The sequence below is a fragment of the Sinocyclocheilus grahami genome, unplaced genomic scaffold (assembly GCF_001515645.1).
Source record: "Sinocyclocheilus grahami isolate Dianchi unplaced genomic scaffold, SAMN03320097.WGS_v1.1 scaffold767.1, whole genome shotgun sequence".
Lineage (NCBI taxonomy): Eukaryota > Metazoa > Chordata > Actinopteri > Cypriniformes > Cyprinidae > Sinocyclocheilus > Sinocyclocheilus grahami.
In genome coordinates this window covers 546,854-561,072 of record NW_015505946.1, presented here as the reverse complement: position 1 = coordinate 561,072, position 14,219 = coordinate 546,854, and the positions used below count along the sequence as shown (strand labels likewise).

The window sequence follows — 14,219 nt, the reverse complement described above, 5'->3', positions numbered from 1 at the left end:
GCTTAAGAACTTTGGTCCTTTTTCATCTCTTCAACAGATTTTTAGCAGCAATGATTTTGCCTTTAGCATACCATCTAGCATAGAAAGTACATACTATGCTAAATTTAAATGAATGTTACAGTATGTATGTTGAAATACATCTATTAATTTATCATTTATTACATAGTTTTGCATATTATGTAGTTTATAAGTGTCATAATCAATTGTTCTTTTGCTATACTTTATTGTTTTGCAAATAAACTTGGCAAAAGCAGAAACATCCTCTCACATTCAAATGCTTTTATTTTGTCAATATCAAAAGCAGCAGTCAGTATCTGGTGTGGCCACCAAGTGCTTTTTAGTACAACAGTGCTTCTCATCCTCATGGACTGAACCAGATTTGCTAGTTCTTGCTATGAGATGTTACCCCACTAATCCAGCAAGGCACTTGTAAGTTCTTGAACATGTCTGGGGGAACACATAGATACACATGGTTTGTCACAGCTAGTGGTGCTTGTGGAATTATTATTTATGGTTCATTGAACATTTGTTGCACATCCTCAACAAATCCACACACACATCCTCACGACAGAAACTATTGATAAAGGTATCTCTTCTATGTTTTTACAGGGTTTAACAGATAACTACTTCTAGCCAACAGATAACTCAGCTAGCCATTCTGAAGTGACCTGATAATGGACATTCATTTGAAAATGTTCTGGTTTTGTTCAGGTTGTCTTTTTACACCTACTGTTTTAACATCTCTGTCTTTGTGTCCATACAGGAAGCTCTTACATATTTCAATCAAACTACCAAACTGAGGGAACTTCTGGAGTTCGCACAGAATTATTTACAGACAGATGATGAGGTAAACCTCAAGTGTGTTAAAATGATGTGACATGTGGCCAAGTATGGTGAGCCATACTCGGAATTAGTGCTCTGCATTTAACCCATCCAAAGTGCACACACACAGCAGTGAACACACACACACCGTGAACACACACCCGGTGCAGTGGGCAGCCATTTATGCTGCGGCGCCCGGGGAGCAGTTGGGGGTTCGGTGCCTTGCTCAAGGGCACCTCAGTCGTGGTATTGAAGGTGGGAACTGTACATTCACTCCCCCCCCCTACAATCCCTGCCGGTACGAGACTCGAACCCGCAAGCTTTGGGATAGTCTTTGGGGAGTCTGACTCTCTTACCATTAGGCCACTACTCCCCCACAAGGAGTTGTGGGGGAGAGTTATTTAATAGTACAGTACATTAGCTGAATAAAATAACCCTAAAATAAGTCAACTATATTTCTTGAATGGTAAATGCAGTGGTGTGTGGTGGCCTGTGTACTAAGGAGCCCACTCTCTACTTTATTAATGTGCTTCCGTGCTTTTATGGTTTTACGGTAAAATAATGTGTAAGCATTTACAAAAAACAAAAAGTTAAGGTCTGCGATATAAGTGTACAGTGTGCCCGAAACTCTGTTTTAGATTAACATCTGCTGTTAAAGTGGATTGAACACATAGGAAACCTACTAAGCATAGTCTCCTTCATTTAAAGCAATTAATTGCTTGTTCCTATAAACCCCTGAAGATACTTCCAGTATGGGAGAGAGAGCTCTCCTGGCTGGGCTATAGTCCTAACTGGAATACCGAATACAAAATGTTTCCTACGAGGTAATTGTATCTCATATTCTTCCAAGATTAAGGCCTCTAGGAATAAATTATTTGAGGAGCTAGAAAATAACATACATGATCTAGAATGCCAACAGGCCCGTGCTTTTTCTGACAAGCTCTCGATCTATTGAAACTGGAATACAATTATCTATCTTTGTCTAAAGCTGAGTTCATAATTCGTAGGACAAAGTAAAAAACTATTTTCACGTAGCTATACCTAATAGATGGTTTTTAACAATGTGTTTAAATAATGTAATTCATTATTACATTCATCTGAGGTTTCCCTTGACAGCGAAAAATGTAAAGCTTTTTTTGACGTTTTGGATCTCACTACTCTGCCAATATTTGCTCCTAGAGGCTCCTCTTACACTTAAGGAAATGCATAAATCATTTAAGGCAAATCACCCAGGCCTGATGGTATTCTTCCTAGCCTATGGAGTTCTGCCAAGCTATTTGGGACATTGCGGGGCCCTTAATTATGAACTCCACGAACTATGCCATTGATTATGGTATACTTTGCAGAGACCAAAATGTAGCCCTCATCACTCTGTTGCTTAAAAAGGATAAAGATCCATTAAGTTGCTCAAATTACTGGCCAATTTCTTTGATTTCTAGTGATGCTAAGATCCTAGCCAAAGCATTCGTTTACTGAATAGAACCATACATTGATAGCTTGACCCATTACGATCAGACTGGTTTCCTGCAAAGTCGATTAGCTTCGAACAATATGCACCGGTTGTTACACAATATACCGGTTTTACTCAAATCGTGGATTTTATAGAGAAAGCTAGTAAATGTTCCTTTTAAAATCACTAAAGTTGTCAATTATTTAACTATAATAACTGAAGTTGACTACACAGCAAAATTAATCTATTATTTTTATTGTGTGTGCACTTTGTTTATTATAATGAGATAATGTTTAAATGAGATTAAATGTGAGGATTTTTTATTAATCCATCCGGTCTTTTTAGTTCCATTGTTTCAACTAAATCATAGCCACATTTATTTATTTGTTTCTTGTTTTAGCCTAGTTAAATAATGGGACTGAAATATTGCATAATTCTCATGTTTTAATTTTAAAAATTGCTCAAAAAAATGCTCAATGATTTCTTAATACGTATACAGATACCTTTTCCCCACTTTATGTGCAGGGGTACAGTAGTTATCTGTTAATAAAATAACAGATTGTGTGCATGACATATTGCAGTTATGCAATTTTATTAGCAGTATTAAATGTACATTTTAAACATTTGTATTAGTGACAAATATTAATAAATCCATGTATTGAACAGGCTACCACTTTTAATGTTCCTTCTCTTTGTTTTATGGTAATAACATATAATTTAATGATAATACTGCACACGTGTTAAATGTGTAAATATTTAGAATACGGTGTAGTACTGTGTAGCATAGTGTAAAACATAAGCACACACTCACAGTCTTGACATTTACAACACTGCTTGAATTCGTTGCTAAGTTCATTAGTACTAAATTTGCTTCAGTGAATAGGAATAATTTTAATTATTGTGTTTCTTTGCAACCGTCAAATCTAGCTATGCAAAGTTGACTGCTACTCGTGAAAATCTGCTTTGATATGCTCACCTGTTAACTGGTCAAAAGCTGCAAATGCGTCAGTACCTGTGGCAGTAAAAAGCTCATTTTGAGTGAGTACCATCTGTATAACAAATAGCAAAGTATTTGTGTGATCTGTTGAAATCAATGTGTTTTGAATTAAATATAAATACATTTCAAGTGTTTCTATTTCTGACAAATATGAAATAACATGGATGCAATATTGAGAAAGCATTTTATACTATAATGTTTCCATGCAGAATAATCGTATCATTTTTATTTTATGCCAAGGTGAAAATAACATTGGATTTAATTACATAACTAATAATGCATACCTGGTAAATATATAATAAACTAATATATGGTTCAGTCTACAGAAAAACTTAAGCACATGCTCACATTTCCTATGCTATGCTATACTACACTTAATTTGCATTCAATGTGTCCAGTACATATAAGTACTACGTTTGTGTCTGAGCAGCGTCACGGAAATAAACAAAAAAAAAAAAAAATAGCAGAATCAATTATGGAAACTCAACTAAGTGTCACGGACAAGGTGTAGAGGCAGGCAGGATGACGAGGATTCCAATAAAAGATATTTAATGTAGACACAACAAGGCAGATTCAGGAAGATGAGACACACACACACACACACACGGGGTAACATTCACAGGGCCCGACAATACACGAGACAGGAACTTATGGGGCAGATAACGAGAAGCAGACAGGTGAGCACACTGAGGATAATTAACTAATGATTGAACGGGCTAAACCAACAAAAGGGGAAGAAACCACAACAAACAGTCCACAGGGGTGTTACATTACTCCCCCCTCCCGGAAGGTGCGTCCTCGCACCGTAGAAACAGAGGGAGGGGCAGAGGGAGACAACGCAGAGGATGTGAGATGGTGACAGGGGAAGGCAAAGGGCTGGCAGGCAGAGCAGACAGGTGGAGGTTCCAGCAGAGGATGGACGGCTAACAGAGTCCAGGGAGGTGACGATGGAGGGAGGAGCCAGGGAGACGACAGGAGGGAACCGGAGCAGGAGGAGGAGCCAGGGGGACCCTAGCCACAGCCATATTAGCGGCCCACGGTGGAGCCGACGGAGGGAGGAGCCATGGAGGAGGAATGTCCACCGACTCCAGGGGGCTGACCAACGGCGGCGGAGGAGGAGCCCGAGCCGGAGAGCCAATGAGCCAGGGGGATGCCGAGGATCCGGGGGGCCAGGGTGGAGCCAAGGGCTCTGGTGACCGAGGCGGAGGCAGATATCCAAGGAGCCCAACGGAGCCGGTAGGACAGAGCAATGAGGCGCAGCCAGAGGAGAGGAGTCCAGAGGCGATGGCGGGTCTACGCCCGACCAAGGCGGAGCCGGAGGGACGAGGGAGCCCGGTGGAGCTGATGGATCGATGGGTGACGGTGGAGGCGAGGGAGCTAGGAGCCGAGGTGGAGCCACTGGGTCTACGAACCGAGGCGGAGTCCAGGCTTCGGAGGCTGGAGGCGGAGGTGAGGGAGACTCCGACCATGGTGGGACTGGGGATCAGGAGCCCTTCCTGGGCTGGACTGGGGATCAGGAGCCCTTCCTGGGCTGGACTGGGGATCAGGAGCCCTTCCTGGGCTGGACTGGGGATCAGGAGCCCTTCCTGGGCTGGACTGGGGATCAGGAGCCCTTCCTGGGCTGGACTGGGTATTCCGTGGTCGCTCCTCCTCATTTTGGCACTGAATTCCCTCCATAGTCCGCTCACCCTCAGCCATGATGCAGGGGGCAGAGCTACTCTCCGCGCTCACACCATCCACGGCTTGCTCCCTCGTGGTGGGCACTGTCGCCGGCTCTCACACCTGGTCTGATGTGTTGGGCTCAACCTCCGAGGCAATCCTCTTCTTAGCCGCCGGGCTTCGCTCTGGCTCCTGGATCGCGGCGGGAAATGGCTCTCCGTCATCGGTGGGCTCAGGCTTATGCTCCGTATCGTGGGGAGATGGTGTGCTGGGCTCAGGGTCCTGAGTGGGGCTGGTGTCGTCATCAGCGATGCCCACGGTTAGCTGGGACTTGCAGGACACCAGCACACACTCGACGAAGGTGGTGAAGCTCTCTGAAGGTACAGAGGCAGTTGTCCGGGTAGTGCGTGAGGTGGGCCAGGGACAGAAAGTCGTTTGTGTGGTCCTCAAGAGAGCGTTCCCCCTGGTCCAGCAGGAGGATTTCGAAGGCAGGGTAATCCATAGAAAAACAAAAATAAACACTGGCAAAAACTGGAAAAAACAAACAAGGGGAAAGACGCCGCTATACTTTAGGGTCGGTTATTCTGTCAAGGAGAAGGTGTGGAGGCAGGCAGGATGACGAGGACGACAAGGATTCCAATAAAGATATTTAATGTAGACACAACAAGGCAGATTCAGGAAGATCACGCACGCACACACGAGGTAACATTCACAATAACCGACAATACTAGAATACACGAGACAGGAACTTATAGGGCAGATAACGAGGGGCAGACAGGTGAGCACACTGAGGATAATTAACTAATGATTGAACGGGCTAAACCAACAAAAGGGGAAGAAACCACAACAAACAGTCCACAGGGGTGTTACACTAAGAAGACAATTCAGATTCTGCTGTAAAGAAGCTCTAAAAGACAATAGTATCATTATTTATCTCAAACGAGTTCATGACAGATCAATGTTTTAAAATGAGTGCAATTCAACTGTAAGCAGTTCTACAAAAGGCAGCAATGTTGCAACGTTATTCAGTTCAGTGTTGTTTCAGTTCAGTCTGTAAGGTCCAGCCAATTAGCCCAATGAAGGTATCCAATGGTGGCTGAAGGTTTCCTGTGTGTTCAGTCTTTTCGGTGCACAAAGTAATTTAGTTTCTATTAAACTCTTATCTGCCTCCATTTTATTATGACCTCGAATTTAAGTTTTGGACGAGTGTTTGGTGCTACAACCTTTTCTAATTGTGGCTCGAATTTAAGTTGAAATGGAAATTGGTTGTTTATCCATATCTAATTATTATTCTTCTGACATTTGAGAATTCTATTTAATTCTTTACTTTATATTTTACTCGTTCATTAGGAATCTATGTCACTCAGAGGTTCTTGTGCCAGCCGGTGTACGCGGATCTCACGATCACAAACTCTCCAGTCTGATCATTAGTTGGAGGTTATGGCTTCTATTTAATAGGCCACCTCATGCTTACCATTCTTTAAAGGGGTCATATGATGCTATTTTCAAAGCTCATTATTTTGTGTGGGTGTAATCGAATATGTTAGCATGCTTTAATGTTCAAAAAAGGTATTATTTTTCACGTACTGTTCATTATTGCAGATCCTTTCTAAAATGCGTCTATTTCTACAAAGCCCCTCCTTCGAAAAGCGCAGTGCGTTCTGATTGGCCAACTGACCCAGTGCATTGTGATTTGTAGAACATCTCAAGCATGTGTCGGAAATGTAATGACCCTTATCATAATCGTGAGCTTTAGCTTCCAAAGCAATTATAAGAACAGTTAACAATGTTGTCAGTTTACTATAACAACGGGCATGTTCTGCTTCAGCTCTACTTGACTGTCCAGTGTGAAGCAGAACAAGAATGACAAACAATATGCATTACTCTACACTTCACCAAACTCCGCATTTGAACAGTCAATTGCAAATTATAAAACATACGGGCTCTGATTCAGAAGTGCCAGATTGTCCCAGCAAAGTTGAAATTGCCCCATTTTTTAAAAACAGCCTTTCTGCACAGCCTGCCTTTTACTCTCCCAGGTTCAGGAAACTTTCCTCCGTAAAATGTGCTGCACACACTCGAACACTTGGGTTGTACTGTTCTGGGACAGTGTTGTAAATAAATGTTAACCACTGACTCCTAATTGCATCCATTACTCCAGTAGTATTTTGTCTAGCCCCCCATAGTTAATCCAGCTGCATAACAACTTAAAGTCAAGCAGTTAGTCAGAAATCTAGTATCTCACCTGATGTGCCCCATGCTCTGTCTAACCTGAGATCTAGTATGTACTTAACCCTGGACGCAGATTTGCGGAAACATATGCCTTCATTTAATCTACTTGAGAAAATAATTTCAGAGTAAATCAGAATAAAATCAAATGTAACAATTTATTATCAGTCAGGTAAATATGTTAAATATGCCTGTTGCATAGTCAATTCAGAGATATCAAATCAATACAAGACATCACATTCTCACAGATAATTCTAAGAGTAAAAGATGCATACCTGACTTCAGGAAAATACATAGTATAGAGTCATCTGGCTACAGAAGCGCCCCGATCATCTTGCAACATTCACTTAAGTGCTAAGACAAAGACAGACATCCCCCAAATGGAGACAGAAACTAACAAATGGAATTTGCATTAATCAAGTAGAGTTTACACCTTTTGGGGACAGATGGCAATTTGCATGAAAGACACTGGCAGATGACACACCCTCTACAGTGAGCAAAATATCTCTAAACTCTTAGGATCTGTATTAACTTTTAGTCTACTCCTTGTAAGATTGAGGCCATTGTACCAGTCGACTTGAGACATTTCAAATGATACCAAACATGACTGTGAATATCACTTGCTTTCATGTAGAACATTATATTATGTTCTTGACCATTCTGAGTGAGCTGAGTGAGGGGAAGGAAGTGGATGAAAAGGATGGGTGAGGAGTTTTTCCCACATCTTCTCTCAGTGAGATGTCAAAACGGATGCCTCTATGTTAATGCACTGTGTGTATTGTCCGTATCTCAGAAGATCAAAGTGTCTGAGGTTCTTCAAATCTTACAACTCCAACGTCAATGTTGCAAGATGTGATTCAGCTGTAAAGCAGCTCTACAGAAGACGATAGTGCCGTAATCCAGCCTAATTCAGTTCAAGTTTTGTTCTCATCCGATGGTGTCAGTCAGTGCGGTCATATACATGAACTGAAAGTTAAGTGTCTTTCAGACCTAGTGTTGGGTATCGTTTGAATTTTATCAATTCCGATTCTGCTTATCAATTCCGATTGTTTTCGATTCCCAGTTTCGATTCCAATGTGATTAAATAATGATATTAAACATTTATCCTGTGTCTCTTTTTTGCAAACCATTTAGTTGCAGCTGAATACCATGAAAAAAAATCAACAGGCTACATAAAAACTGGACTCTTTAAGAGCTGTGTGCAAAATAGAACTGCTTTATTCTGGATAAATTTCTTTCTTTTTTTTCTTCTTTTTTTTCTTCCAATGGAAGTTGTGGTTCTCTCATGATTCTGAAGAAAAAACATTAAGACAACTAAACAAAATCACATGTAATTTATGAATTAATGATTAAATGATCCACTGAAGATGTACTTGTTTCATTACTGGATGAATCAGCGTTCTTGAACGAATCTCGTCTATGATTCAAAGACGAATACATTTTAACAGCCCCTTTTCGTCACCTACTGGCGTAACAATGTAATCGATAATCTTCAATTGAAGCATCAAATTATTTTCAAAAGGTGATTTATTCTATTTTAATCGCTACCATACACATCATACACACAGTTTATATCTGAACTATAAACTTTTATCCCAGTACTTCTGTGATTTGAATGTTTGTAACAGAAATAATGATACTGTGTGGCTGAAAAGACTGAAGCCATTTCATTCGTGACAGACAGCTGCTCTCTTTAGGTCAATGGCAGTGTGAACGCAGATTTAAATGTTCAAATCACTCTGATGTGATCGTATGCTGCACGGATGAACCAAGTGATCACAGCATTGATCGCACACATGAAAGTTTGAGGAATGAAACAGACGAATCATTGTAATTTAGGAATAGAATCACGTTGGTGTTTGAATCGTGTTTGCGATTTTTAATGATCTATTAAATTAAAGTGTTTTGCCATGTTGGTGGTGACACCTCTTTTGCAACATGTTTAGCTATCACAGATTAGCTTTTTTGGCTTCTAATGTTACTTTGTTAGTAAATGTTGCCAAACTTTGGAGCGCTTAGATTAGCGAGCAAGGTCCTGGCAGATCGCTAGGTCCGGTCCTCACAGATGAAGAAAAAAAAAGCGCATAGGAATCGATAGGAAACAAGTATCCGATCCCCAACCCTATTCAGACCCCAACTAATCAAAGGAGTTAAGGTGACCAATGAGGTTATTAACGAATAATTAACGAATGAGGAATTAAACGAATTGTTTGCGCCATCATTCCCTATGGTATATGCAATTATACATTTCGAAATGTTTGTGCTTAGATGGAGCATTCAAACCCACTTTCACACACTTCACCTAATCTATGACATCTGAGCCCTGCGTGTGGCTGGAATGAAGTGGTCACACTTTAACGACGTGTTAAAATGCAAGACAAGTCAAGTTTGCATGATATTAAAAATCATGGGCTGCACATCCAGCAAAAATGCACCAGCCATAGCTTGGGGTAAGAACAATGAACAACTAGCTAGAGAAGGCTTTTACCTCAAACCAGGTAACTTATCATGAGTTTGAAAGTGGAAGAAGTTGGGTTGACACTTCCCATCTTGGATGATGTGCCTTTCCAAGGGTTGAAGCTGGTATGAGAAGCTGGGCACATTTAATAGCAAAATATTCACGGAAACGGAACCCTCTGTACCCAGACAATGTCTCCCTCTTCTAAAAGATCAAAGATCAATCTTGATGATTTGGTGATTGTTTTGTCACTGGAAAGGAATATTGGACTGATGCCAACCAGGAAATCTTTGCCAGCTTTAACAATCTCCAGGTTGAGCTGATTTTGTCCCGAGTGTTATTGGGTACGAACAGGTAAGCTTCAGGTAAACTAGCTTGGTGTAGTGCTTGCACACAGTGCCCTCTGCGAGGACGTAATGTGCACTTTTCTATCCATGAGAGTACCCTATTTCTGGTGAACATTGGATGCTATACTACTCTTTCCAGCACTCCTCGGTAGCTGAATTCGACAGGGGAATCTCGCTACCAGGCCCATAATTCATGGTATGCCCCTTTTCAGGTGAGCCTGTCTAGTTGGGTTAAGTGCTTCATATGTGGTGATTCCCTTTTGGTAATCCCATATGATGTGTTTCCACTGTAAATGCTCCCTGTCAGTAACTTTGTGTCTTCCCCTGGGCAGAGCCCTGCTCATCTGCCAGTCATTGTGGGTGCGAGTCTCTTCCCAGGTAGAGCCCACCACAAGGACTTCTGCCATATGTGGTACTTCCCACATACAGTTAATTATAGCCCACATAACATTTAGAAAAGAAATGGAAGTAAAAACAAGTTGTTTTTTTTTCAATGCAAACATATCAAAACACTAGCTAGCTACATGCAAAACAATGATGGAGCCACAATGCTAGGTCAAATGATGTTTTATCATACTTAAAAGTGAACGTAAAGAAATACAAATTCAAAGGCAAAAATGTTGTTTACATACCAGAGATAAAAGGTGTGCTACATATCCTACAGTTGACTAGACGCCATACCTGTATTGTGTTCTGTTTTTTTGGAAATTTAAACACTTTAAATTTCTAAAAGCAGATTAGTTTAGGGCCTGAGAGAGCATCCAACCACTGAATAACATGGTCCTAAATTTAATTCTGACTTTTTAATTGCATGATTAAATAACTTACTGCAATATCACTGTTTATGGTTTGAATGGGTGGGACAACTAACCGGAAATGTCCAAGGATCAAAGACATCACTTCCTTAAACCGGCAAATAGCTGTTAAAATGGTCAATAGGCAGATATGTTTTTGAGTGTGTCCTATTGTCCTATGAATTAGACTGATAATATTATCATGTGGTTATTAACTGTGTGTTTGTTAACAGGATACTGTAAGTTCAGAGGAAGCAGCATCAGCTCTGTCAAGTACTCCTGATGAAGAGTTTGAGGGAATCGGGGACTACGAGGAGTCTTTCCTTGCTGAATGGTGGCAGGAACCCAAAACTAAAGGAGATACAGGAGAACCAGCTGAATAAACACAAACCAAATCATATACAATTATTTATACTGGTACTTTGGGGGAGACTTCGTCTGGTGTCTTCCTCATCCCCTGTTGACTCTTTTCCCCTTTTTCATTGGAGATGAATTGTACCATATCCATTCTAACTTTACTTTTAACTAGAACATTTGGAGCTTTTGTAATATTTTTATGCAAGAAGTTTTATAAAAACCGTCTCTAACCCAGATTTTGTTGAGTTTAGATGAGCTCATTGAAACTGGAGACACATCACCAATCTAACCTCTGCTTAACGAAATCAGGTCTGTGTTGGGAATAGTATTTTTACGTGTTAATACTGTTTTTTTATGTCTTTTGTTGCGCTCCCATGTATTTCATGATGTGTTATCTATGAAGAAAATATTTTTGTTGATATGAAATGTATCTGCATCTTTCCACATGCAATCTCTGTAATTCTGACTCACATATAGCTGTTTTAATTTCAGGCTATATAAGAGAGTTGCTGATATTGCCTTATTTTATATTGTTTTTAGGTTTTACCTTTACTGATAAGGAAGAGTATATATCATAAGAATATGTGTATATACACCTGATGTGACATATATTAGAAACATACTATAAGGCAGTGTTTGTATCTGTTCTGTCTGTGAAGCAATGAATCCAGGGATCTCGAGACAAAAAATAAATAAAACAATTAAAAAGCTGTTTCAGTTATTCTTTGTTGTGTTCTTCCTTTGTACATTTAGAATTAGTTATCTGTAAACACATCACTTATTGTAACAACTGAAATAAACTTGTAGAAATGTATTGGTGGCCGATTCAAGATTTTGTAACCTGGTTTGATTACTTTGGGTCACCCTTACAGTTTCGTTCTGCTTCTGTCTGTCTTTCGCTTCCTGTATTTCTTAATGTCTGTTTGCTAAGTCAAATTCCTTCAAAGAGCAATCGTACTTGGCAAAAACCTAATGTGAGATGTAATTTCAACAATTCTGTGCCTTTTGATCATTAAAAATAACATTTCAGAGAATTTTTTTTTTAGGTGTGTCCTGTGTTTAACATCAGTCTTATAGTTCTAGCTAAATTACTTAAAATGTACTGTTTAAAAAAAAAAAAAAAACGTATCTACCTCGAAACATAAATATGTAACATGAATTGTCTCCTAAGATGACAAACGTGCATACTGTAAACATTCATCGTTTCAGTTAAACATCCATCCCATTACTAAAACGTAATCTTTTCATTAATACATTGTCACGCGCTCTTCCTCTCCACAGGGGGAAGTCGTGGCCTAATGGTTAGAGAGTTGGACTCATAACCCAAAGGGGTGGGTTCGAGTCTCGTACCGGCAGGGATTGTAGGTGGGGGGAGTGAATGTACAGCGCTCTCTCCCACCTTCAATACCACGACAAGATCAAGGCACCGAACCCCCAACTGCTCCCCGGGCGCCGCAGCATAAATGGCTGCCCACTGCTCCGGGTGTGTGTGTGCAGTTTGGATGGGTAAATGCAGAGCACTAATTCCGAGTATGGGTCACCATACTTGGCCACATGTCACTTCACTTCACTTCTTCAGACCACTCCAGTTACTATTTCTGGATTTACAGTGGGTACGGAAAGTATTCAGAATATTTTTCACTCTGTTATATTGCAGCCATTTGCTAAAATAATTTGTTAATTTTTTTTCCTCATTAATGTACACACAGCACCCCATATTGACAGAAAAACACAGAATTGTTGACATTTGAATCTATTTGTAATATATTTAATATATTGAAATTGTGTTAAATTGGAACCATTTTAAGTATATTTAGTGCAATTTAAGTGTATTTTTTAAAATACATTTAAAATGTCCTTTTAATATTTCATGAACTACAATTAGAGTCTATTTGAAGCATTGTTTTAATGTACTTCAAGTACATTTCAATTGTATTTCAGCTCATTGGAAATGCATTAGCATTACACTACTAGTATATAAAGCTGCTTTTTTCAGTATATACACACACGTACACACTTTGATATCTAGAAAAATTTAATGTATTATATATTGTTGTGTACATTACAAATATTCATAAAGTTCACTAATATAACTTTGTTGTGTTCTTACACAAAGTAGACAAAAAATATATATTTAAGTAAGGGTAGCATAAGTATGTTTTCTGTAAATACACTAAAAAGTCACTAAAAGTATGCTTGTGTTTAGTATATCCCTTAAAAGTGTAACTAAAAATATATTTATTAACATAGTATTTTCTACTATACTTTTTAGAAATATACTAATAGTGTGCTTGTGTTTAGCATATTCCTTAAAAGTGTAACTAAGCATATATTTATTACCAAAGTACTTCTAGTATACTTTTTAGAAATATATTAAAATGCAATTCAATATATTTTTATTGCACTTCAAATAAGCATGTTGGGAATACAAATGTATTATAAACATACTACTTTAATTTCATGTATATTTTTAATACATTTAATACTACGTCTTTTCACCTGGGTGACTTCTCTGGTTACCCTTCGTCTCCTGTGTTTCAAGTTATTCTAATATTCTTCTCATCAAGTCAAGTCTTTATTTGTACGGTACAGTACTTTACAGAATACAGTTCCCTTTCACGGAATCTTGAAAGCTACGGCAGTCAAATGATGTCACTGGCATGCCAGCATACTATGGGCGCCCACATAAAATCATCAGCTTATCTTCAGGAAGCTGCTTTGTTAGTGTGTGCATGTGTGAATCCACTGTTACGAAAGAAAATGAGTTTCAGAAAGTGTATGATTCTGTTATAATACAGGAGATGACAAACATGCTTTGTGTGTTATCTGTTTGGGAGTGGAGAACATTTGCATGCCCTCACTATGATCGCTTCATAGTGCGGAAGCGCCGCTCCTGTCTGGCTCTTTTTATGGGGGAATGGAGCCAATCATCTACATCTTGTGGTTCGGGTCCCACTGTTTCTGGGGTGGCGTGGCGAGGCTAGTGGAGGAAGTCCCTTCTTGAGCTTCAAGTCAAGTCACCTTTATTTGTATAGCGCTTTATACAATACTGGTTGTGTCAGTATAGCAGCTTTACAGGGTCAAACAGGAAAATAGTTTGTCAATA

The 14,219-nt window shown here is 39.6% G+C and overlaps 1 protein-coding gene across 1 annotated transcript in view; it reads left to right on the top strand.

Moving 5' to 3' along the window:
* The window catches only part of LOC107561338 (synaptonemal complex protein SC65-like), a 28,180-nt gene extending 16,370 nt beyond the window's left edge, over window positions 1–11,810 (top strand). Inside the window, exons 7-8 of the mRNA XM_016245764.1 lie at window positions 764–847; window positions 10,990–11,810. Coding sequence (XP_016101250.1) covers window positions 764–847; window positions 10,990–11,139 — 234 coding nt within the window. The 3' untranslated portion in view covers window positions 11,140–11,810. The remainder of the gene's footprint in view (window positions 1–763; window positions 848–10,989) is intronic.
* Window positions 11,811–14,219: the final 2,409 nt, after the last annotated feature.